General features: G+C 39.2%; 1 protein-coding gene across 2 annotated transcripts in view; it reads right to left on the bottom strand.

The window, feature by feature from the left end:
- The window catches only part of ush1c (Usher syndrome 1C), a 62,471-nt gene that overhangs the window by 9,058 nt on the left and 26,156 nt on the right, over nt 1-27,257 (bottom strand). The window contains exons 5-15 of one of the 2 annotated variants that reach the window (XM_060910027.1): nt 25,939-26,047; nt 25,776-25,800; nt 24,071-24,128; nt 23,893-23,996; nt 16,987-17,071; nt 16,796-16,855; nt 15,517-15,573; nt 12,221-12,363; nt 11,819-11,884; nt 11,590-11,729; nt 11,240-11,295 (exon numbers count right to left, since the gene is read on the bottom strand). In XM_060910027.1, coding sequence (XP_060766010.1) covers nt 11,240-11,295; nt 11,590-11,729; nt 11,819-11,884; nt 12,221-12,363; nt 15,517-15,573; nt 16,796-16,855; nt 16,987-17,071; nt 23,893-23,996; nt 24,071-24,128; nt 25,776-25,800; nt 25,939-26,047 — 903 coding nt within the window. The remainder of the gene's footprint in view (nt 1-11,239; nt 11,296-11,589; nt 11,730-11,818; nt 11,885-12,220; nt 12,364-15,516; nt 15,574-16,795; nt 16,856-16,986; nt 17,072-23,892; nt 23,997-24,070; nt 24,129-25,775; nt 25,801-25,938; nt 26,048-27,257) is intronic. The other variant, XM_060910034.1, reaches the window with a different exon arrangement.

The following is a 27,257-nucleotide window of genomic DNA, read 5'->3' as shown; positions in this document are numbered from 1 at the left end:
CACTGGTCTCTGATTACTTGTTTCTTCTTGGACTTAAATGACGTGTTGTACATCACCATCCTCTTAAGCATCTGTGGCGACTACAACGTAGAAGCAGATGCAGAACAGTATTACAAAACACAAATACTTCTCACACACACTTACTTTCACATGTACACATACAATATACTTCAGCACTATAACCATAAAGTGACAAAATACGTCACTGAGTGGGGAAAATAATCATTTAAAAATAAGCTGGACATGCCAATTTTTAAAACTTTCATAGCATTCGGGATAGACTCTTATGCTGTGTCCGAAATCACTCCCTACTCACTATATAGTGGACTATACAGTGAGTTCACCATTTTGTAGTGCTGTCCGAATGTATAGTGAGAATTATTACACCCTACATAGTGGACTCATAGTATCCCGCAATGCATCGTGAAAAGGAGTACAATCGATGGTCACTAACCAAGCAATATGGTTGCTTCAGAAAGCATCATGCATTGCGGTTGCACTGAAAGAAGAAGAGCGCTCTGAGAACACAAGATCCCCCGCTGGCAACTCTGCCATAACTCTGGTAAAATGCGACTGAATTGAATGAAATTGCACTATGCGCATTACTGACATATAACAAAGAATCCTGTCAAGTTTCGTGTAATTCCTCCCAAAATTGTGAGAGGAGTTGATTTCAGAAGGTGAGTACCCTTCCCGGGACAGACGGACAGACATCGCCATGACATAATCCCCCTTCAGGCCTTTTGGCCAGCGGGGGATAATAAAAATTGTGAGGGAAGTTGATTTCAGAAAGCAAGCACACCTTGATGAAATTGCCAAAGTACAAGTTTGTTAATAATCAAGGGCATAACTCTTGTAAAATTTGCCCAAGTTAAACGAAATTTCAATATGCGTATAACTGTCATATAACAAAGATTTTTGCCAAGTTTGGTGAAATTCCTCCACAAATTGTGAGAGGAGTTGATTTCAGAAGAATGTACACCCTCATGAAATTGTCAAAGTACAAGTTATTTAATCAAGGGTCAAAACTCTGGGAAAATTTTCACAAACGAAATTAAATCGCAATATGCGTATTACCGACATATAACAAGGCCTTTTGCCAAGCTTTGAGAAATTCATCCAAAAATTGTGAGAGAAGTTGATGTCAGAAGGCGAGCACACCTTCATGAAATTGTGAAAGTACAAGGTTGTTAATCAAGGGCTGTGACTCTGGTAAAATGTGACCGAATTGAACAAAGTAACAATATGCATATTACTGACATATAACAAAGCCTTTTGCCAAGTTTCGTGAAATTCCTCCAAAAATTGTGAGAGGAGTTGATTTCAGAAGGTGAGCATCCTTCCCAGGACGGACGGACGGAAATCACCATGACATAATCCCCCTTTGGGCCTTTCGGCCAGCGGGGGATAAAAATGGCAAATGACAGAGAGGAGCACCCAGTCCAGCAAAAAGGGAATATGTACAAATGTAAGTAAATTTCCATGATAACTTTCGATATGTTGAATATTTTTGAATTTTGCTTAACTCTTTTTATAAACGGACATTCAAGTACAATTAAAAATAGTAAGAGAATAGAAAATAAGCTAAAATAGAATAAGACAAATGAAATACAAGAATAAAAGTGACAGTGCAGAGCGAAGAATTAATCAAAAGCCTCAAATTTGGTTTAATAAAAGGCAGCGGCAAAGAAGAAAGTATTCAGCCTTGATTTAAAAGAACTGAAAGATGCAGCAGACACGAAGTACTTTGTATTTATTAAATGTGGGAAATACGCTCAGTATAAAATGTATTCATCACAAAAATACATGCATGTATTTATTGTTTTGAAAACCCACTAGCCGAATGATTTGGCACGTTTTAATTGTGCGACAGTAATGACGTCAATAACGGCGCGGCAGAGTAGAGTCCAAAAGTGTTTTTTTTTTCATTTTACCAATGAGCTCACCATCTAGTCCTCTATATAGAATTCACTAGATAGTGATTAGGCAGTAGTGAATGAATGAGTGATTTCGGACACCGCATTAGACAGAAGTTCTTAAATCCAGTACCGCTCCTGAAAAAATGCATCCTTTTCTCTAGGACTCATGCCTGATCCAACTAAATCTCAAACTCTGTGAAACCTGACTGGTATATTAGCAGCTGGGAAAACATCAAACCATGCAGGGCAATGGATGCTCACCAGTGTAAGTGGGAACGAACTGCATGACTGTTTAACCCTCATCCTACCATGCTATTTTACACCTTAATCTTACCATGTGGGTCCGTTTGGACCCCAATACTTTTCTTTAAAATTAAAGCTTATAAAGACAAAATCACCAGATAAGTTTTGTTCAGAACATCTTGTATTAATAACAGCAATACACTAAAGGGCCCAAGGCATAAAGAACACACTTAACCTTCATCCTACCAGCCAATTTTACATACACAAACTACCAGGCGGGGTCCGTATGGACCCCAGGAGGGAATACCTTGAAATCAATGCAGTAAGAACCAATTCAATGCAGCAAACAGACATAACTTTATTGAAGAACAAAATCCACTATGGCTGAATATCAATGATGTATTATAAATGCAATAACATTGCAATAATATTGCAATAACTAGCATACATGTAGCAAATTATAGCGCCACAAAAAAAATTGCATTATATACATGATTTTTGCAGCTCATGCAGCTGTAAAACATTCTGGATTACAACTTAGGTCTTTTCTTACAGAATTTAAAACAAAAAGTAATTGTAAAATAATTTAAGGCTTTTGTTTTGCAGCCTGTGCTTATTGCAGCAGTGGGGTCCACACGGACCCCAAGAAGGAATGCCTTGGTAGTTTCATTATGGAACATAAAAGAAATAAAAGAAGTTAACTTTCAGTGTGCTATTCAATTATAAAATGAAAGACAGATAAACTTTACTCTGGGGTCTGGTTGGACCCCAGTAACAAATTAATTATACCTTCACAATGCAAAAAGCTGATCTTCTGGTGCTTTAGTGTTTTAATTAAGACATAAATTCTGACAAATTCATAAAATGGTGAGGCAGTATGTCACATATTTTTAAAATGGCAAACAAACATATAGGTGCGGGGTCCAGATGGACCCTACTTGGTAGGATGAAGGTTAATTCTATTTCATGTACGTGTCAAGCAAAAACAAAGAGAGGCAAAGGCCAGGTGATTCAAACTCAGTTTTTAGTGAACTAATCACACGCATGTGCCAACTCTAATTCTCAAGGTGGAACAGAGGCAGAACAAAGTAAGTAGAGTTTTCTTGTGATTTAATAAAAGAAGGCTTGCAGGCTAAGTATGGATGAGGCAACTGGTTCGAAAACTAGAAAGTCCATCAATCACAGCCTTTGGACTGCAGACAAAGACTCAAAGTGCACAGCACGTTCTGATCTCTCTTCATCCCCCTTCTACTCTCTCACTTTCCCTCAAGGAAGAAATACTCATTTTGAGATTCTGTCCTCATAAATCAATGAGTCAAGGGGATGCACCACCTGCAGACACACTTTTATCACTCATTAATTGGAAATAAATCTCCACAATAATATCCAGTTAACCAAAAAGATGTTAGCTAACACCTTGATATTTCCATCAGCATAGCATGCACACTCAGACTTACCGTGGGCTCGGGTCGTAATACGGGTCTGTATGAGGGCTTGGATTGGGGAAGCATGACTGGTTTTGACATGACTGGGATCACTTGTCTCCTCTGATTAGGAGGGCTGGGTGCTATTTGCTACAGAATGACCATGTGGTAGATGGGAGATGACATTAGTGAAAACCACAGTTCAAAGTAATCTGACCTATGCAATTCACTATAAATACAAAATCAACGGGACTACCCATAGTCCTTGATTAAAAAGAAGAATAGTTGAAGCTCACCAGTGGACTGCTGGCAGTTGATATTCTGCTAACATTAGAAGTGTTTCTCATAACCTAGACCATATTAACAAAATGTCAGATCTAAATTTCAGTACTTCAGTTAACACCAGATTACACCTTAGCATACAATGCAGTGGTGGACAAATCATAAATTCATTAGATTGCTCATAATAAATGTGATATGTGACATAATAAATATGATTTAATGTATTATTTTGTGCAAGCTCAACAGAGGTGGACAGTAACAAAGTACATTTACTTGAGTACTGTACTTAAGTACACTTTTTTGAGTATCTGTACTTTACTTGAGTATTTTTTTTTTTGGAAACTTATGACTTTAACTTCACTACATTTGAAAGGCAAATATCATACTTTTCACTCCACTACATTTCTGTCAAGGTCCTCGTTACTATGAAGCGGCTTTGAAAGTGGATGTTTTTTTTCTTTTCTTTTCTAAAACACGATTGGTTTTTTCGCAGGTGACACTGAGACAGCCAGTCAATAATCACTAGGGTCACGTCATATCCATAGACTGTATAAAATCAAGCGCAATTATTTCTCAACATTATTTGGTGAACTTTATTTATTTATTTGGTTTGTTCCCTATAACTATAAAGCGACCTTGGGTTTTAAGAAAGGCGCTATATAAATTTAAATTATTATTATTATTATTATTAGAACACGAGCAGTTGATAGCAGAATGGAAGGAGGTGGTTCTTCTGGGGAATGCACGCACCCATGGCCCATGAACCCATATTTCAGTTTTCTGAAAGGATTAAAGATCTGTTTCATTTTAAATGTTTGCTTTGGTTGCCGAAAACAAACATCATCACGGCCTATAAAAACTCGCCGTCCAAACTGCAGAAGCACATTGAGGTATATAAACGTTTTATTCCAAGAGAAAGCTTGCAATGAAGTTGTCTGTGCTTTTAAAGCTAGCAATAACATTGCAAACGTAGCTATGCAGTCTGGTTAGTCAAAATGACTTTCTATGGATTTGCCCGCCAAGTTGCCGTAGCCTTGTCCACGGCTAACGTTAACACATAGCTAGTTAACTTGGACACTGTTAGTTAGCATGTAAAAACGGAGTTATGCTAACATGAATAATGTTAACTTATCTGAAGTCCTTTCAGAAATATGTTTTAGCATAATCTTGCCAAATAAACAGAATGTAGAAATCTTTAAGAAGAAGAAGAAACCTTTATTCGTTACATGCACACTTCAAGCACAGTGAAATTCATCCTCTGCATTTAACCCATCTGAAGCAGTGAACACACACACACACACTCAGAGCAGTGGGCAGCCACACCAGAGCACTCGGGGAGCAGTCAGGGGTCAGGTACCTTGCTCAAGGGCACCTCAGCCCAAGGCCGCCCCATGTCAACCTAACTGCATGTCTTTGGACTGTGGGGGAAACCAAACCACCCAGAGGAAACCCACGGGGAGAACATGCAAACTTCACACAGAAAGGCCCTCGCCGGCTGCTGGGTTCGAACCCAGAACCTTCTTGCTGTGAGGTGACCGTGCTAACCACTACACCACCGTGCCACCCATGGTGGTGTAGTGGTTTTCTAGTAGCATTAGCTACCCAATATGAGTTCGAGTTTGAAAAGAGTTTGCTAGCATGTCAGGTGGAGCTTCACTGACTAGCTAGCTTAACGTTAAACCACCATGATGCACAGCATGTGTTCATTTTGTGAATTCACATTTCTGTCTTTGGTAACGGCATTAGGTTTTGTAAGCATTGTGGCAATAATACAACAATGCGTTGACAGAAACTGTACTTTTAATAATTAAGTATTTTTAAAAGCAAGTACTTCAGTCCTTTAACTTAAGTAAAAATTTGACTGTACAACTTTCACTTGTATTGGAGTAACATTTGACCAGCGGTACTTTGACTTAAGTAATGAAGTTGGGTACTTTGTCCACCTCTGAATCTCAAGCACTTTTTCCTTGCATTGCAAGAAAATATATTATTTGAGTTTGGCTAGGATCTTTAGTTTCTCTTGATATGCATTAGTAAGAGTCACATATCACAGCTTTGGGCTGCATTTTATTTTGCTCAGTTTTATCAGTGCTCTCCCATAACTGTGTATTCTTCATTCTGAAAACACTGACTGTCATTCCACTCACACTAATTACAGTAATCTCCAGTGCCTTGCAAAAATATTCATCCCCCTTGGTGTTTGTCCTGTTTTGTCACATTACAAGCTGGAATTAAAATGGATTTTTTGGGGGTTAGCATCATTTGATTTACACAACATGCCTACTTTAAAAGATGCAAATTGTTGTTTTACTGTGACACAAACAATAATTAAGATGAACCCTCCCCAGAAATCTGGAGTGTGCATAGGTATCCTCCCCCCCAGAAAAAAGTCAATACTTTGTAAAGCCACCTTTTGCTGCAATTACAGCTGCAAGTCTCTTGGGGTACGTCTCTATTAGCTTAGCACATCTAGCCACTGGGATTTTTGCCCATTCCTCAAGGCAAAATTACTCCAATTCCTTCAAGTTAGATGGGTTGTGTTGGTGTACAGCAATCTTCAAGTTATGCCACAGATTCTCAATTGGATTGAGGTCTGGGCTTTGACTAGGCCATTCCAAGACATTTAAATGTTTCCCTTTAAACCACTCCAGTGTAGCTTTCGCAGTATGTTTAGGGTCATTATCCTGCTGGAACGTGAACCTTTGTCCCAGTCTCAAACCTCCGGCTGACTCAAACAGGTTTTTCTTCAGAATTGCCCTGTATTTAGTGCCATCCATCTTTCCTTCAGTCCTGACCAGCTTTCCTGTCCCTGCAGATTAAAAACATCCCCACAGCATGATGCTGCCACCACCATGCACCACCATGCAACACTGTAAGAATGGTGTTCTCAGAGTGTTGGGTTTGCACCACACATGGCATTTCCCATGATGGCCAAAAAGATCAATTTTAGTCTCATTTGACCAGAGAATCTTCTTTCATGTGTTTGGGGAGTCAGTCACATGCTGTTGGGCAATCTCCAAATGTGCTTTCTTAAGCAATGACTTTTTTCTGGCCACTCTTCCATGAAGCCCCACTCTGTGGAGTGTATGGCTTAAAGTGGTCCTCTGGACAGATTCTTCCATTTCCACTGTGGATCTTTGCAGCTCCTTCAGTGTTATCTTTGGTGTCTTTGTTGCACCTCTGATTAATGCCCTCCTTGCCTGGTCTGTGAGTTTTGGTGGGCGGCCTTCTCTTGTCAGGTTTGTAGTGGTGACATATTCTTTCCATTTTGCTATAATGGATTTAATGGCACTCTGTGGGATATTCAAAGTTTGGGATATTTTTTATGACCCAACCCTGATCTATACTTCTCCACAACTTTGTCTCTGACTTCTCTGGAATGCTCCTTGGTTTTCATGTTGCTTGCTTAGTAGTGTTGCAGAGTCAGGGTCCTTCCAGAACAGGCTGATTTATACAGACATCATGTGACAGTTCATGTGACACTTTGATTGCACACAGGTGGATCTTAATCAACTAATTATGTGACTTATGAAGTGAATTGTTTGGACCAGCTCGCATTTAGGGGTTTCATACGAAAGAGGGTGAAAAACTATGCACAATCTAGATTTTTTTTTTCATTTTAATTACTGTTTGTGTCACAAGCAAACAACAATTTGCACCTTTAAAGTGATAAGCATACTGTGTAAAAATGGTGCTAACCCTCCAAAAGTCAATTTTAATTCCATCTTGTAATGCAACAAAACAAGACAAACACCAAGGGGGATTAATACTTTTGCAAGACTCTGTACCTAGTAAAAACCACTCCACCATCAGCCAATGTGGAGCGCAGCAGGCAGTGAGACTGTAGTACAACCCCAGAAAAGTTGGGATGGTATGTTGAAATTGAAATTAAGCATGAGCCTTACGATGAGCCTTCATGCTCTTGGAGCAAACTCTGACCCCAAATATGTTTAAATTTAAAAAAACTGAAATTAAAACTGAAAACGATTATTTGTAAATAATCTTTACCCTGTCTTGCACTCAAAACACCACATCAGCACATTATTTGATATTTTACCTCATGAATTTTTTTTTCAAAAATGAACACATTTCAATTTTGATCTTACAACATATTTCAAAAAATGTAAGATGGTAAACCATTTACCCCCTTATAATGTTGCCATTCCTTCTCACAACACTTAAAAGATGTTTATTGACTGAAAACACCAAGTGATGAGGCATTTCAGGTGTTATTTTGTCCCATTCTTCTTGTAAACAGGTCTCAAGTTGTGCAACATTACAGGGTTGTCATTGTCATATTTCGTTTCAAAATTCTCCACACATTCTCTATTGGGGACGGACGGGACAGACACCCTTTTCTTCCACAGCCATGCCTTTGTAATGTGTGCAGACTGTGGTTTTGCATTGTCTTGTTGAAACATCCCTGGGAAAAATTATCTTCATTTTGACGGCAGCATACGTTGCTCCAAAATGTACTTTTCTGCATTAATGCTGCCATCACAGAAGTGTAAGTTACCTCTCCCAAGGGCACCCCATTTCATGACAGACCTTGGCTTTTGAACTTTACAGTCTGGATGGTCCTTTTTGTATTTGATCCAGAGCACACATTTCTTCCAAAAAAGACCTAGAATACTGATTTGTCTGACCACAATACACAGTTCCACTGTGTGATGGTCCATCCCAGATGCCTCCGAGCCCAGAGAAGTCAACAGCATTTCTGGACACAGTTAACATAAGCCTTCCTTTTTGTACAGTAAAGTTTTAACTGGCATTTGTGGATGTAATTCTGTATTGTAGTGCTTGACAAAAGTTTGCCAAAGTAATCTTGAGCCCATTTGGTTATATCAGCTATAAATGAATGACAGTTCTTGATGCAGTGCTGTCTGAGGGATAAGAGATCATGGGTGTTCAGCTTAGGCTTGTGCCCTTGCCCTTTATGCACCGAAATTCCTCCAGATTCCTGGAATCATTTAATGATATTATGCACCTTAGAGGGTGAAATATCCAAATCCCTTCCTATATTTCTTTGAGGAACACTGAAATGTTTTAAAACAATTTTCTCGCACATTTGTTGACAAACTGGAGATCCTCGGCCCATCTTTGCTCCTTAAAGACTCGGCCTTTATGCAGGAATGGATGTTTATTGACAAAGAAAATGAAGTTGACCAGACAAAACATGAAATATCTTGGTTTCATACTGTCTGCAGTGAAATCCAAGTCAAGGTATATTTAGAAATCACCGTTTTCTTTTTTTATTCGCATTTTCCATACCATCCCAACTTTTTCTAATTTGGGGTTTTAATACAATTGAGGTACAGTGCATTATTGTAAACATACACAACAACTGAAGGCTTACTTTTTCTGGTTATTGAACTTATTTGTCCAAAGGCAACCACAAACTAATAACCCAGAACAAATTACCCAGACATGATATCTGGTTGTCCTGGATACCAGGGCTACTGATTTGTCCACTTATAAACAGACTTTTCTACCCCAACTCATGCCATTTTAACCTGCAACCTATAAATCAAACACACAATCTCACCCATGATTACAATCCAGTCAAACTAAGAGTGCTCAATTTGCTCTTTGCAGTTCACAGTATTGTTTGATTAACTGAACTAATGTTTGCTACCTGTGCGCTCCCACGGTAGGTGGGTTCATTTGGGGCATTCGTACGGTAGCTCCCTTGCTGCCTGTAGCCATTGTCCTCCCGTTCGTTCCTATGTTCTGAGGGACTGTGGGGTTGGTGGTAGCTTTGAGGGAAGGTTTGGTAATCTAAATGCTGAGGTGGAGGAGGTGGTGGAGGAGGTGGTGGTGGGGGAGGAGGCGGTGGAGGTGGTGGAGGGGGAGGGGGAGAGAAAGATGGAGACCAGGGGGCCTGAGTCTGAGCCCGGGGGGTGGTATGGGGTGGCCGTCCACGACTGATTGAATCATAGGGCACTCTGGGAGCAAGTGGAGAAGGTGGGCGCTGTGGGGCTGGATGTGAAGGTGGAGGAGGATAGGAGGGAGCAAGAGATGGCCTAGGGGATGGAGAAGGTTGAACAGATTTGTGATAGAAGTGGGGTGAGGGAGGAGGAAGAGGTAAAGGTGGTGGGAACTGATTGGAAGTGGGCGGAGTAGGGGCCAGTTTTTTCAGAGGCTGTCTTAGACTCTGATCCACCTCATCCAGGTTGATGTCATCCAGGTCAGTAGTTGCAAGCTGAAAACCTCCAGGGAATCTTTGCACCGTGGATACAGGAGATCGTGATGGGCTCATCTGCACAAAACAGCTCATCTGGTTAAAAATCATACCCTCTCCACTTCACAGAAAGCACTGCAACTCCAACTCAACCTACTCATAAGACTCCACACAAAATAATCTTGAGATCAACACAAGCTCTGCAAATCTTCATCCAGTCTGAGCATTTACCTCGGGAGAGTCATTCTCCACAGAGGAAATCTGCTCCAGTCTAGTCTGGCAAAGCCGCTCCACCCAGTACTGCACTTTCTCCGACTCCTCCAGATCCTCCCGCTCGGTCTCTGTTACCTGCCCACACCAGCACATGCTGCAGAAACACCTCAGAGGCCTTAAACAGACTATTGTACTGGATTCCCTTTGTGCTGTTTTTACCCACAACAAAATAAAACTCTGGCAATTCCACTATAATGACACTTGACTGAAGATTTTACCTCTTGCAAGAGTCGATTAATTTTCATCTGTTTCTCTCGCTCAAGTATCTCTTCCTTTTCTTTGGCCAATTTCAGCTCAAACTCCATCTCTTTCTTGTTCTTCTTCTCTGTTGGAAGCGTGTCTGTCTTTGACATCTTTTTCTTCTTCTTTGTCTCTTTTCCTTTCTGAATATTATAATAATTTTGTTCGATATTGGACAGAAGTTTGTTTTTATGCACAACACACAAAATACCATCCACATGCTGTCAGCCACACACTACAGTTACTATATATACATATAAATAATGTTTTCTCAATGACACTAAAGGGCAATGACTTCATCATGGTAGTTAGTAAACGTAGACTCTTTTCTGAATACATTTTTGATCTGAAATTTTATCACAAACACTGCTCTCCATTCCAACACGCAGAGTACCTTTCTGTGTGTAGGGAGTTTTCCTTCATAGCGGTAAAACCAGTTGCGAGCTATGGGATCAAGATTTAAAAGAGTTAAACAGGAAGTAATGTGTTCCGACCATACAACTTAAATTCAACAGCTTCCAAAATGACCCAACCAAAAGAAATATAGTGAAAGTGCTTGTGTCCTTTTATGCGTTGTGATGCATAATTAGACGAGAAAGTGAAGGAAGGGGTTGTCAAAGGAAAACTTTTACATGCAGAGACTGAGTTCTCTTAGAGAACAGTTCAACTCCACTCACTTCTCTGCCCTCTTCTTCTTTTTCTTCTTCTTCTTCATCAGTGTTAACTTCATCAACTGTGCAGGTCACAAGTGCAAGTCACAGCAGACACACACACACACACCAAAGGAGAAAAGAGAAAGAGACTGCATTCATTAAAAAAAATGAATGCACATCCAGTCAAGTGACAGATGAGCAAAAAAGGCAAGGAAGGTAAATCGATAAAAGTAGATGTCTAGATGACTTATGCTGTGAGCATATGATCATCATCAGTGAAGAACAGGAAAGTTTCCGTAAGATTTCACTCTCCACGTTCATGCAAGGGAATACAGGTGCCAGCATGCTCCAGTGTCTCAATGCTATGATCGTACCTGAGCTCCTGGGTTTCGATGGAGGTGGAGAATGTGATGGAGGTGAAGGAGAAGGGACAGGAGATGGACTTTTGGACTTCTCTTTGGAACCCCAGTCTTCCTCCCATTGTCTATTATGCTTTATCTCTTCAGCCTCTATCCTAAAACACATACATACCGGTACACATGAAACAAGGACCTGAACCAGCCTATTTAACTTCTGTTTAAACCGAACACTTAGCAGGCATACTTTTCCATCTCTTTTCTGTATCTTTCCTCTTCCTCTGCAGCCTTTTGGGAAATCTCCATCTTCCTCCTGCAAGCGAACAAATAATAATTTAAAAAATAATAATAACAGCAATGATCACCAACCAACGGTCTGTCAAAAATGAGATGTGCAAATGAAATGCACACGTCAATGTTCTAAAGCCACGGATGGGTCGTGAATTATTCATACCTCCATTTATTATCTATTAAATGTGAAATCCTGTGATTATTCTGAAGCATTTAATACATCCATTATCCAGATGCATTGTAATTTGATAAACTAGTATAAAGAACTAGATATACAAATCTGACTTGAAAATCTATTTTCTTCTCATATAAGACAAAGTTCTGCCATCAGTTGGTGACAGAGCAGTCTCTGACTGACAGGCGCTCTTTCTCCTGCTGCTCTTTGATGATTCTGTTGGTCTCCATTGCCACTCTCTTCTGTTGCATGAGCTCCTGGCGCTCAATCTCTCGCCGAGCTTCTACTGCCAGCTTCTCCTCATCGGTCATGAACAACTCTCTGCCCTGAAATAAATCCATATGAAAAAGCTTATCAAGACTTGCACAAACATGCATGCACTCATACGTACAGACACTGATTATAAACCTCATCTTTTGAACCTACTAGATATTTAAATCGTTTAACTGTCAATCAGAACTGAAGTTTAAATTCATTGAAGTTAGTGTTTGATTTCGTACTTTAACATTAAAGGAAAAGTCTAACCTGAAACACATTAAATATGTTTACATTGAAATATTTGTGATGTGTTTAGTGAATGAGTGAGTGAGTGAGCGAGTGATTTTCTTATGCCATGTCAGCACCTGAGGCTATATCATGGCAAAAAAATTTTTTTAGCAGATATTACAATTACTTTATAAATAAATAATTAAAACAAATATTTAAAAAAAGTGTGTCAGCGACGCAGTGGCTCACACGGCCGTACCATGAGAAACCAGACTTCTTTATAATTAGCCAAGTTGTTCTTCATGATAACAGTTAGAACAATTTGATCTTCAAAACAAAAGTGTTTCCAGACAAAACAAACCTCGCCCGGCAGCACTTATTTTATACCTATATGTTGATAATGGTAATATTTCTCAATCATCAGCTGTCAGGTTATAGTCCTATGAAAATCCATGATCTTGAGTTTGACATTTCAGAGTCATTCAAGGTCAAAGGTCATGGTGCCAAATGAAAGCCCATATGGCACTTCCTATAAATTGATAACAGTAAATATCTGTCTACCATTAACCGTTTTCAAGTTACAGCCCTCTGAAAATCTGTGACCTTGAGTTTGACCTTTCAAGCTCACTCAAGGTCAAAGATCATGGTGCCAAATGAAAGGCCATATAGGTGTTCCTATATACTCATAATAGTAAATGTCTGTCTATCGGCAACCGTTTTTGAGTTATAATGGAAAATATGTTATTTTGACCGAAAAGGTTGACCTTTCCAGTGATCTTGACCTTCATCTTGACCCGATTACGCCCAAAATTTAATCAGGTAATCTACAGACCATTGCCCACCTACCCTGAAAATCTGAAGTCAATCGGTGCAACCGTCTAGATGCTAGATTGTTAACAGACAGATACACAAACAAATGAAAAGTCGTGCAGAGCACAATAGTTATGAAAATCACAAAGAAACGGAAGTTATGGCTGATCAGGTGTTTTTACAAGATTTGACCTTGGTGACCTTGACCCACCAAAAACTAATGACGTCTTTGTGTGAGCTTAGTGAGTTATCCTGTGCATTTTGGTGATGATTGGTCAAGAAATGACAACACTAGAGCACCAACAAACAAACAAACGGACAGATCAACATACTTGCAAAAATCTCCAATTTTCACAAATAATAAGCCGCACTGATTACAATACCTCGTCCCGCTTACTCTGTCGCGGGCGAGGTAACAATCAGAATAAAAATCTATTGAAAACTCAGGGAGGAGTAGCAGCGATTTTCCTGAAAGTTCGTTAATCGGCCTAATTTGTAACTTGTTAATGAGAAATCACAAAACCAGGGAGTAACTTTTGTGCAGACTGATTAGATCTTCCAAACAAAACAATCAGAATCAAAATCCAGTGAAAACTCAGGGAGGAGTTGTGACTTTTGTGAATTGTGGATGGACGGACAACAGACGTCGCGTGATGGCAACAGCTCATCGGCTACGGCCAGTGAGCTAATTATATTAAATTTTTTTTTTAAATAAAACAAATGAATAAATAACTAAATGAGCTGCTTTAATAACACGTGACAGAAACTAACGCTTTTGGTGATGGCCCCTTAAAAACACCATTCAAGGTATTTTGTGAGTAAAAAAGTTATCTTGTGGCATTCAGCTCAGGGTAGCAGAGTGAAATATGCTTGATTATCAACAATGTCTTACAAAAATGGCATGTTGGTGGTTCTTCACCTTATAATTAAAAAAAAAACATGGGTGAGCCTTGTATGTCCAATCCGTCGATGTGTTTAGTGATTCTGGTGGCAATTTGTTAGCTAATGTGTTGGCTGGTGCTGTATTTTCATCATTCGTGTGAGAAGTCAGCGTTTGTGCACCGCACTGCCTTCACACAGGCACAATGCGAGCATGGCTGCAACGGCATTTAATAGGCCAAAAAAATAAAATAAAAAAATCAGTGATCTTTATCATGAGGAATATTGGTCAGCAAGAACTTATTTTGTCGCTTGATATTCCACATCATATCAGTGAGAAATCCAACAGAGAAGTAGTGCAGAAAGTGAATGCTGGACTCAAAAGTTCCAGAATGCAATGCAGATATATGACATAGATGCTCTGAGTTACAGCAAAGACCCAGAGAAGCTTTAGTGGCGGTATTGGCATGAATAGCATCCTAAAGTGCTGCTGCACTGCTCTCTTTAAGCAGAGATGAAGCAAGTTCTAAATCTCACTGGCACCACTCAGCACTGTGGGTAAATGTAGGAAACTGTTAACCAAAGGGAAAACAGACCAGCACTGAAATATCGTTGATGGAAGTTTAAACTTAAAATATAATCTCAAAATTTCATAACAAAATAAATCTTCGACACCACTGAAGATCACACAGGGGTTAATTGTTAAGATTAAAATGCGAGTCCCTCAGGGTGGATTTTTCCTTTAATGCATGGATCGTAAAGAGCTCATTTTGCTTTCCGTCAAATCTTTCATTTGAATTTCTGTTGCTATTTCATACCCAGGGAGACAGCAGGGGGACCAGCATCAATCCCAACACTGTACCATACACAATACCATAAAGAAGATATACAATATCTGTCTTATAAAATATATATATTTGTCAGCAGTATCGCAATAACAAAAAAAACTTCCGAACAGGCCAGAATAAATTGCACCAATAAACCCTGGTGTCCCGCTGGTCTTAGAACCGTATTACACATTTCAATTTATCATTCACAGCTGACACAGAGAATAAAAGGGATCGGATTTTATGGTCACATTGTCTTCCGATTTAAGAGTTACCAGTGTGCTTGACAAATCCTGAAGTCTTGCAGTTAGCACCTTATCAGATACATTGATTTCCTGTCCTTGAGAGAAGCCTTAGAGAATGACTGTGTGGAATGGATTCCTCTGCGAGTTACAGACTGTGCTACGTGCTAATAAGCACTGTGGAGAACTGCATGAGTCAAATGTGTATGAGGTGGACAGAATTACTTGAACTTACAGCTCCAGTGAGGACTGTGATAGTTAGACTCCTGCTGCTCTTCAACACTCGAACTGCCTGCAAATACATCACAGTATTTTCTGTTGGTTTAGCACTTGCACAACTTAGAAAAGAAAAAGAAACTGGGTTTCAGTCACGTGACTTTTCTTAGTGGTTTTACCGGAAGTGAAATAGCTGGTGGTCTAAACGGATGCCGTAGTGCAAACAACTAGTGATAACTTATCAGCGTTTGCTCGTAATCTAGAAGCCACTGCTGGCTTTAGATATATTCAGAAGATTGCTATGTGCAATCGAATCGACCCCTACAGTCTGGGAAAGAAGGATTTGTCGTACAATCTTGAAAAACTACCCTTCAGTCGAGTTCCCCGACATCTCGAACTATCTGGTGTTACAGACGTCCTTCTACACCGCAAAACAGATGAAAGCATGGAAGAGTATGGAGGCTTACAACTTTTTTGCATGTGGCTGGGTAAAGGACCTCGCTATCAAGTCGCTGCTGAATGTGTTGTTTTTTTCCCCTGCGCAAGTATGTTTTTTTAAGATTTTCGTTCACGTCTTTACAACAAAGCGCTACAAGTTGAAGTGTAAACAAACAACAGTTGGCTTGATTCTCACTTGTGTTGGCTCTTATCTCTCAGGTAAATCATTCACAAAGATCATCAGAAACCCCTTTAAAGACCTGGATCTTGGTTAAACAAGACGGAGAAGTGATCACGGCGCATTGTAACTGTACGGCTGGGCACGAATTTTGTCGCGACCTTCATGCATATGGACTTTGTGAGGAGTGAGGAGTAAACAAAGAAACAGCTGGGGACTTTAGCGCTTTGTGACTAAAAAAAGTACCGTAAAATAATGATACATAGCAAGAAAAGTACTTGGAAAACACTAAGGACATCGCTGAGAGGGAGATACAAACCTTTCACCAAGTGATCACTGCAAACTCGAGCATGCTTCGACTCGGCTCCCTTCGATTTCACTGAGAGGTTCAAAAAGCCACCTTTCTCGACGTCTTTTTGTGAAATCCTGTGTTCTTTCACCCTTTTTTATTAGTTCACGGGGAACCCTGAAGAAGCTTTTATCAGTTTCACAGTTTGATCGAGTCAAACAACCTAAAACAACGCAAGCGTAAGGCATTTTTCATGTGAGCAATGCACCTTCTCCTTACAAACGCTTTGTCAAATAAATTTTGGAAGACCACCAGCTAAAGTTTTGAATAATTAATGAGGCAGTTGTGACGTCACACAAAACCCAGCAATACCGCCATACTGCTGAGCCTTACCTCCCTGTGGTCCACATTAGTGAACTCCACCCCATTGACCTCGACAATCTGGTCACCAACCTACAGCCCCAAAACCAATAAACATGTCATGTTAGTGTCTCTTTGTATTGAGAAGAAATCAGTAATGACTTGTTAAAGAAGAAGTTTCTGTGCAACATTAGAAAAGTCATCACATAATGAAATGTGAATACCTGTAGACCCACTTCTGCAGATAGAGATCCAGGCTTTACATTGCTGATGTAGATCCCTGGCTTTTGAGTTGGTCCACTTGAGATACTGCAGCAACCAGGAAAAATGAATTTCAGTCGTTAATGAGTTTCGTGTGCCATACTGATTCCGGAAATACCCTTTTAATCCTAGACCTGCGAAACCCCTTAAGGGCAATGTTTCATGTTTTCTCTGCTCTCACACACTTACAGAAATATTCCAGCATCTTTCTTTTAATCAGTGTCTACTGAAAATATTTCACTGTACTCGGGAAAAAAAGAAACTTGTTTACTCAGTTTAGTGGAGGCAACCCACCTACTGTCATGTCACATATCGGCACTCGATTTACTCCTCTACACTGTGCTTCTGTAAAGTTGTGTACTGCACCATGTTCCTGGAAATTTCATTGAACTTGCAGATTTACTGGCCCTGACGTACCTTGATATAATATCAGAGGTAACATTTTCTATGAAAATCATATTTATAATAAACTATGAACACATTCATATGATGTAAAATGCATTTATGAGACTTTATATGCACTTTATAGCTATCTTTACTATGCATTATGAATTATTAACACAATACATTATAAATAGTGCTAATAAAAACATATTAGATGGAAACAAAGTGTTTTACTGGGAAATACGCCACTCATATTTTTCATACGTGCTACATCCGGGACATGCAGGTTCAAAACTGTGACATAAATCTCTATATGTCACTCTTGATGAAAATCAATGAATTATCTTGATAAATTTGGGTACTTTTTGTTTGTGAATGTGTCTATATAATAAAAAGAACACCACATGTTGGCTTGAAGATATGAAGTTTATCTTCTCGTGTTGAAAAGCTCACATTTTTCATACGAAATACATCGCGGATCTGAGTGACATATTTAAATAATATTGGCTGGCTTTTTTTCGTGGTATATCAGATATATTTTATTCAGCTGAATGGAATATATCATGAAAAAAAGACAGCCAATATTATGATTATTATTATACATACACATTCCTTTTGGGTGTTCAGTGTGTCTTTCTCTTTCAAAATTCTCTCAAAATCTTCTGAATTTAATGAAGAAAACCTGGCAGCCATGTTTGTTTACAAATTGTCACAGTCACTCGCTAGCACGGACGTTTTATGTCTCCAACGTGTGACGTCATGTTGTCTTGACAACCATGCAATATCGTAAACCATATTCAATGCTCATTCTCCATTGGGTAGAGTGTAGGATTATACATGTAGAATAATAGTATTGTGCTTATACATGTAGGATAAGCGATATGCTAACAATATTGCATGCTATCGAACCAAATGAATGAAACCCGCTAGAAGGGAATAGAATACGTTTTTATTCCATTGAAAAAGTGTCCTGTATGAATAATAATTCCAGATATTTCACTCTGACAACATCACTCCCAGTGTTTTCCTGCTGACTGTTTTCCTGCACGTTGTTAAAATGGCGAACCGGTTCAAAAAATTAAAAAAGTCTTTTGATTAACTTGGGTTTTTTTTTTGGTGTGGATGTATCCATATAATATATAGAACATTACATGGTGGCACAAAGACATGAAGTTTCTCTTCTTGTGTCGAAAATATTTTATTCCATACAAGAAGATAAACTTCATATCTTCGCGCAACCATGTAATATTCATGTATCACCCACAACAAAGTAAGCAAGCTTATTATGAGACTGCTCTTCATTTGTATTTTATTTTTTCCTTTTAAATGAGAAATATTATCATCTCATCTCATTATCTCTAGCCGCTTTATCCTTCTACAGGGTCGCAGGCAAGCTGGAGCCTATCCCAGCTGACTACGGGCGAAAGGCGGGGTGCACCCTGGACAAGTTGCCAGGTCATCACAGGGCTGACACACAGACACAGACAACCATTCACACTCACATTCACACCTACGGTCAATTTAGAGTCACCAGTTAACCTAACCTGCATGTCTTTGGACTGTGGGGGAAACTGGAGCACCCGGAGGAAACCCAAGCGGACACGGGGAGAACATGCAAACTCCGCACAGAAAGGCCCTCGCCGGCCATGGGGCTCGAACCCGGACCTTCTTGCTGTGAGGCGACAGCGCTAACCACTACACCACCGTGCCGCCAGAAATATTATCAGAAAGTGATATTAACATTATAACAGGTTTATAACCTAAATATTTTGTTATTCATAGGTCATTATTCATATGGCCTTTGTAGAAAATGTTGCCATAATATATTTTTATGTGCATATTCAACAACAGCCCTTAGACGTCCATTCTCAGAGGTTCCAACATTGCGCACGAGAAAATCCTATCAGGTAAAAACAACACAACTTTACCACAGTATCCCCTAGTGTACATCAGACATGACTGTTCCATGCACCAATAAACAACACATTGCACAGACAAGATACCATAGGTCTGCAGATTTGTTTTTTATTTCTATCACAAAACACGGTTACCAAACTACAAATTCACTTCTATGGCATTGGTGCAAAGCAAAATTAACTGCTACAAGGAGAAAATGCATTCTTCGTGTCTTGCCTGGCTTTTCCACCAAAAGAATTTTATTCATGCATGGTCTGACTGAAGTAGCTGAAAAAGCAGAAAAATTTAGTTTTAACTGCTACAGCTAGACTGTACATGCCATTGTTGTAGTCGAGCCGCTAAACCTCGAGTCCAGTCTCGAGTCCCCAGTGTTCAAGTCCAAGTCAAGTCCAAGTCATTAAGAAAATTTCAAGTCGAGTCCAAGTTGAGCCCACTATTGATCCAAGTCGAGTCCAAGAACAAGACTCCAACCGCACCATTTGATGGTGGCTATTTCAGCAACATTAACATTAGTTTGTTCCTGAACATGACGTATGAACAGGTGAATGTGCGTTCTCTTTGTCAGGGAGTGTGAAGTATTCTGTCAGAGATGGTTGGGAGATGGATGTGAGTGCAGGAGGTGTGTTTATTAATACAAGTGAAGACAGGTGAGCAATCCAGAATGGCAGGAAAAATCATAAAAGAGTGAAACAGGCAACAGGCCAAGCGAGGCACAAACAGTCTATCGTAGACTCGGCAGGCTCAGAGACGAAAAACAGGAAATCAGGGATCAGGAAATCAAACAAGGAAATAAGGCTCAGTATTGTCTTAGCAACGCAACTCAATACTTCGCAAAGTAAGTGTGTTTTCACAGTTTTTATATAGGCGCGCTGATTGCGCCTTAATCCTGTGCAGGTGCGAGTCATTTACAGTGCGCGCATGAGAGTCCGTTTGGCGCGCGCGCACTGTCCAGAGCGTGCCCGAGAGTCTGTCTGATGCACGCGCCAAGGCGCACAGGTGTGACACTCTTGCACAAAATTAGTATAAAAATTCATGCTGGTATAAATATCTTATGCTAAATTATTATGGCATGTTACAAAAAAAAGAAAAAACCTGAGTCCTTGTCTCCAATTTACAAGTCCAAATGCCATTACATACTTGCCAACTTTTCAAAATTCTCATGGGGGAGAAAAGTGCGTGAACGACATTTTCAATTGGCCGAGGGTATGATGTGCGGTTGAAACGATAAAAACAGTGGATCCCAATTAATTGCAAACCATTTGAAATGTACACAATTAAAGAGTTTTTGAATTGTTGATATTGTTCTATCAGTTACTATAGGTTATGGGATTCATGTATCAGGCATGAGAGAGCTCAGAGTGAAAAATCTGAACTAATACTCGTCTTGAATTTTAATATAACAACAATGAAAGGGAAGTCTTAAATCAGATTTTGAGCTGAAAAATCTCCTGCCTGAATATTGTATACATACAGAGACCCACAGAAAATAACACAAGCGATGCTTTAGAAGAATGTTTATAATTTCTTAAAATAGTCACAGTGAATGAAAGTATTATTGGATTGCATCAAATGTGTTTTCCTTCTGTAAGCTCATGTAAAAATACAGAGAACTATAATATCATATATAAATTAAACAAAATTTTAATAAGATTTAACCAAAATAGTAACAACTCAATTAAATAAATACTGCACTGTCTTAATTAGTGCTACTAAAAAGCATCTCTCTCACTAAACACTTTTCAGCAGAATGTTTAAAAAGCACTAGAAATCCTATCAAAATCCTATCAGAATGCATCAAAGGAATTTGCTCATTTGCAAACTTTGACTGAAAGTTTTCAAACAAAATTTAAAAATGGCACTATAAATACTACCATACTATCAAAATGTACTCCACAAAGAAATTCACTCGAATGCAAAATTTTAGTCCGACCAAAATACACTCACTAGTAATCTTTCACTTAAAACCTCAAAACTCTATCAAAATCAATCACTTTCCAGATAATTCACTTGTAAACTTTCACTTAAAACTTTCAAACATAAATTCAAAATAGCACTAAGACACGACCACGCTATTCAAATACACTCATCAAACAAATTCTCTGCATGCAAAATTTCTCTAAACACTTTAGAAGTTGTACAGTTTGTTTCTGAAATGGTATGGAAGGTTAGTTTAATTTCACACTCAAATGTCCACATGGCCGTAGCCAGCTATGAGGCCACTGAGGTCCGGACCTCGGTCATTTTTAAGAGCTGAAAATACATTTGTATGCTAAATATTCAACTGGATAAAAAAATAAAAGAATAACATTAAAACGTCTCTGTAAAAAGTGCATTGTTAATTATGTTAAACGTTGATTCTGTCTTCTGTGTCTGTTTCATGCGTGCGGCTCTGAGACCAAGAAAACAAAACCGAATGAGCGCGCGACTTGGGGGAGGAACGCAGTGCAGTAGACACGTTTTTTTTTTTCATGGTAGCCATCAGCGCACTTTCATGAAGCTGTTAAATTTACATTTTCGAAGCAGCACAGTTTTGTCCTCATTGCTTGGGCCAGATCAAACCATTAAACAAGCTTAAATTATTCTTACTCTTGCCACATACATGATTTTTTTTTTCAAAACTGATGATATTCAGTTCAAACACCATTAAAAATAATTTCAGGAATAGATCCCATGTGACGTGTAATTCACCCCTCTCATTTAAATATGTCGAAAATTTTTCGGCATGTGCTTTGTGCACGCATCACGGACCTCGGTGATTTTAAAATGCTGGCTATGGCCCTGAATGTCCATTGTATTCTGATTTAAGGTATCTTTACCTTAAAATGTGTAACTGGCTGGTCGAACATTTGCTTATCCATGGAAATTTATTCTCCCATGCAACCTGGTATTTGCATTCATATTTTTGCCATTTGGTATTTGGTTTAGTGGCCATGATCAATGACTGCTTGTAAAAAATGTTGGACAGCCTGGGTGAATCCTACATTACGGAAGTGACTGTCGTTCTGTTCATTAATCGGTTAAAAATCAGTTGGCAGTGTTTCTTATACGATTCTGATTGGACATAATCGGGAGTATTTTTAACTTGGCGGTAGGGATTTCCCAAAACCGGGAGATTATCCAGTTTTTAACAAATACGATCAGGAGACGGGAGACAGGGGCTAAAATCGGGAGCCTCCCGCCGAAATCGGGAGGGTTGGCAAGTATGCCGTTACTGCACGAGTCCGAGTCCAAGGCCGAGTCATCAGTACTCAAGTCCAAGTCAAGTCACGAATCCTTAAAATTAGGGCACGAGTTGGACTTGAGTACTACAAGCCTGATACATGCTGACGCCTCTACATTCTAGGTGAATTTTAAATAAACAGAGTTTCTGTCACACCACTGTCATTAGGTAGATCACTGGTGGAGATGAGAGAGCCTACAGGGAGGAGGTGGCTCAGCTGGTCTCCTGGTGCCAGGAAAATAACCTCTCCTTGAATGCTGAGAAGACCAAGGAGATGATTATTGACCCGAGGAAGAGGAGGACAGACCAGCACGCCTCGCTGCACATCAACGGGACACAGGTGGAGAGGGTGAAAACATTTAAATTCCTCAGAACTCACATCAGTGAGGATCTCACCTGGACACACAACACACAGCAGACCATCAAGAAGGCTCAACAGAGACTCTTCTTCCTGAGGAAGCTGAGGAAATTTGGACTGTCCACCAAACTCCTCAGCAACTTCTACAGGTGCACAGTGGAGAGCGTCCTGACAAATTCCATCACTGTGTGGTACGGGAACTGCACAACTCAGGACAGAAAGGCTCTCCAGCGTGTCATTAAAATGGCACAGTTCATCTGTGGAGCTGTCCTCCCCTACTACAGGACATTTACAACACCCAGGTCACAAAAAGAGCACAGAGCATCATCAGGGACCAAACACACCCACAACACAGACTATTCACGCTCCTACCATCTGGCAGACGCTACAGGAGTGTGAAAGCAAGGACTACTAGACTGACAAACAGTTTTTACCCCCAGGCCATCAGGCTTTTGAACCAAGGATTATAATCACCATCTACCTCTATATTTCCATCAGGCTTTGAACCACAGATTATATTAGCAATTTTGCACAAGACATTGCACAGTATATCTACCTCTATGTTTGGACATTGTTTGTTTGCCTCTCCTTTTTTTTTTTAATAAATGTTATCTTCATTTTTCATTCTACTTTTATATTTTGCACTCCATATGCACTTTATATTTCATATTATATATATATATATATATATATATATATATATATATATATATATATATAGGTAAGCATAGTTTGGTCAGGCAGTTGCAAAATAAGAATTTCATTACCCAATAATAAACCGCTGTGTCTGTTATTGTGTATATGACAAATAAACATCTTGAATCTTTCTGTTTTTCCTCAGCGTAGGAAAACTACTGGAGTATTTCTGTAACCTGTAATGATTAGGCGATAAACTGGATCAAGTATGACAGATCTAATAAAAACCATCAAACTTTCCAGTGCTCCTGTATCTGAATGAACATCCCTGGGATACACCGAACACTCTTTTACCTGATGCCCATGCCTTTGGTGCCAACCAGGCTGAGGAACACTTTTTTCTCCTTAATCTCCTTTCCTCTGATGGAGGCCAGGCCAGCAACACTGCTCTTCTTTTGCTGCAAGTCAACAGTAATAACTGTGTCACTACATAATGAGGATTACTGGAGATATAAAAGATGTTGGGACTTACCCCTGATTCAGACACAAACTGATCCACAAACTGCCATTTTAGTGGCTCATCAGGGGAACTGATAGAGACAGTGGATTAGTAATCTCATTACTGAACAACCATTCTTATATTTTAAATGTTATTCAACATAATCAAAAAGTGGCACAACATTTGTTTTAGATCTGTACTCCAGCAAAGAACACCCACACTATATAGCCAAAAGTTTGTGGACACCTGACCATCACACCCATATGTGGTTTTTGAGCATTCCATTCCAGATTTAGTGTCACACAGCAGCTTTACAGAAATCCAAATGTATACTTAGATTCCCAGTGTCCGTCGGTGGTTGCCGTGTCTGGATCGGGCACCTGTCTGCTTCGCTGGTGTCTGGGGGATGATGGGATTTTGCGCTCTCTCTCTCTCTCTCTCTCGCTGTCCTTTTGCATTATGATCATTTTACAACATTTTTTTCCCCTCTTTTTTTCCGGTTCTGTTTTTGGTTGATCTTTCCTACTTTTTACCTTTTTTGTCATTACTCTTTTATTTCTATTATCTCAGTTGTTCTAATTGTTTATATCCCCTTGTTTCTTATACGGTCTGTCAATCCTGTAGCCTGTGTGTGTTGTTTTTTTTTTTTGGGGGGGGGGAAATAAACGGTGGTTACTTTGAAGAATCTAAAATATTAATTTTTTTAAAACACCTTTTGTATGTCACATAGTTCCGTGTGTGTTCCATATGTTATTTCAGAGTTTTGATTTCAGTATTATTCTGCAGTGTAGAAAATGATAATACAGAAAAACCTATGAATGAGTAGGGGTGTATAAACTTTTGACTGGTACGGCATATATACTACAAATCACTGATACTGTATAAAATCACTCAAGGATTTAATTTTCACTTTAAAAAAAATCTACCTCTTCCCTTGGTTCATTACATATCTTGTATTCACTGTCTATGCACTATTGTCTTTGTTTTGTCATATTGTACAGCCTTTGTGTTGGTATAAAAAAAGGCGCATAATTACAAATGATCAGTTTTCATAAAAGAAGAAACTTTGAGAGGAACCCGACTCAAAAGGGAACCCATCCTCTTCTTGTTGATGCAATACATGCCCAGATAGGGTAGAACATGAAGAAATAAGAGTCTTTTTGTTCATAGTTCTCTCATTTTTATGAGACGGGTAAGAAAAGGAAGGCATGGACAAACAAAAAAGAAAAAAAAGGAACAATCCAAATCATACCACATTAGTTGTGAAAAAAGGACAGATGGGCATTTATGGCTGCCAGTGGAACAGATGTATTTGTCGTCCTCAGCGGATGTGACTGCTGACGGCAGCAAAAAGTAGTTTGTAAAAGCTATAGTTATTCAGGTATAAAAAAAAAAAGAATGATTCTAGACTAGTCATTATAAATGAAACCCACTGACCCAGCACTTGACTTACTAAAGACCTGACTCCAGGAAAATGTGCCTGAATATAGAAAAAAGGCTCTAAGACGATTTACCCAGTATACATCAGCACAATACTGAATAAAGCCGACACGCAGCCCTTCAACATCATTCCCACTGTTCCAGTAACTATCCACCATGCTGGAGTGCAGAGCCAAAGCAAGAGGAACTGGGTTCCTGTCCAATTACTATCCAACAGCATAGCAAGAATACAAACTGTATTATCTATTGTGCATTTTAGGACATGATCATGGTAACAGATGCTGACGTGTAAAATTACCTCTTTACTGGAATCATTCCCACATCTGTAAATGAAACCATACAAACTGATCTACCGGATACAGTATAAATTAAATAATAAATCAATCCAAATGCTTATTTAAATACAATAATACATTGATCTTTCTTTAAATGAATTACTAGAGCACAGGATCCTGACTCACATCTGACTTTAAGTGACACAGTCTTCTTAGTCTTGATAAGGCTGATAACCTCTTCATGGATGCATGAGGAAATTGAATAGCCATTGATGCGTACAATCTCATCTCCCACCTGCCAAAACAGCATAATTACCGACATGGTGGGGTTTCTCTTTCCTGCTTAGTCAGTGAGCTATCTAGCATTTAAAAGCCTTTAAGCAGATTACTGCTGTGTCCAAACACCATTTTCATTAATTTGGCATCTTTTAAGAGATCTTTAGAAATTATGGTGATGATATTAATGCTTAAAGTGAGCTTAAGCTAACTTTACATTAAAGCTTAAAAAAAACAAAAATGAAAAAAATAAACACCCATGTATACGGTTTATACACTGTTAGAAATAAGACCCTAAACAGTTCCGTATAAATCCCAACTAAAGATGACTCTTTAGCAAATGCTTCCAGATACTACTTGAACCCTTTTCTAAGAATGTATAGATGCTTCCTATTGTAGAGTAAATCTTTCCAGACATTAAAGTTATACGGCCTTTCAATTTCATAAAATCGGTGAAATTTAGTTCCCTCTGAAATTTGGTCATTGTGATGTGTTTATTTCTGCAGTATCTCAAAAAAAACAACAACTCAGGCCATTCTGTGGCTGGGAAGTTATTTAATTTGAGGTGATTCCTTAGTAAATATTGTGCATGAAATCACTCGCTTTGTGCAGTTAAGCAGACAGAGGAAGTCCGTGTGCACATGCGCAGGTTTACATTCTTCTTCTTTTGGGTTTTACGGCAGCTGGCATCCACAGTGTTGCATTACTGCCATCTACAGGTTTACCTTGTACCATGTGGCCCTAAATTCATTAATTGTTCTATTAAAAAAAACTAATCAAATTGGAAGTCTGTGATTCGAATTCAGTAGCTTTCAGTCCACTAAACAGAAATAATTGGGTGTCAGGAAAAATTCTTATGACTGACACTTGAAAAATCTGAAAGGCATTTTAACAAAGCTTATTTTAATGAGTACAGGCCAGTATACAAATCTATGTTGAATTACATTTTCTCTCTTCTTCTGTAGGTAAAAATAGAGAATTTGGGTTTACTCTTCCACAGTTATGAATAGTGCATGACCCCTGCAAAACCCTTCAAAACACTGCAAGTATACGAAAGGAGAAAACCGGTGAAGGTGCAGGTTTTACAAAATTGATTCCCAGTGTGCAGCACAGTGGTGTAGTGGTTAACACTGTCGCCTCACAGCAAGAAGGTCCGGGTTCAAGCCCAGCGGCTGGTGAGGGCCTTTCTGTGTGGAGTTTGCATGTTCTCCCCATGTCCGTGTGGGTTT

The sequence above is a fragment of the Neoarius graeffei genome, chromosome 2, assembly GCF_027579695.1.
Source record: "Neoarius graeffei isolate fNeoGra1 chromosome 2, fNeoGra1.pri, whole genome shotgun sequence".
NCBI classification, from domain to species: Eukaryota; Metazoa; Chordata; class Actinopteri; order Siluriformes; family Ariidae; genus Neoarius; species Neoarius graeffei.
Note: the sequence above shows the minus strand (reverse complement) of the source record. Positions and strands in the feature narration are given on the sequence as shown.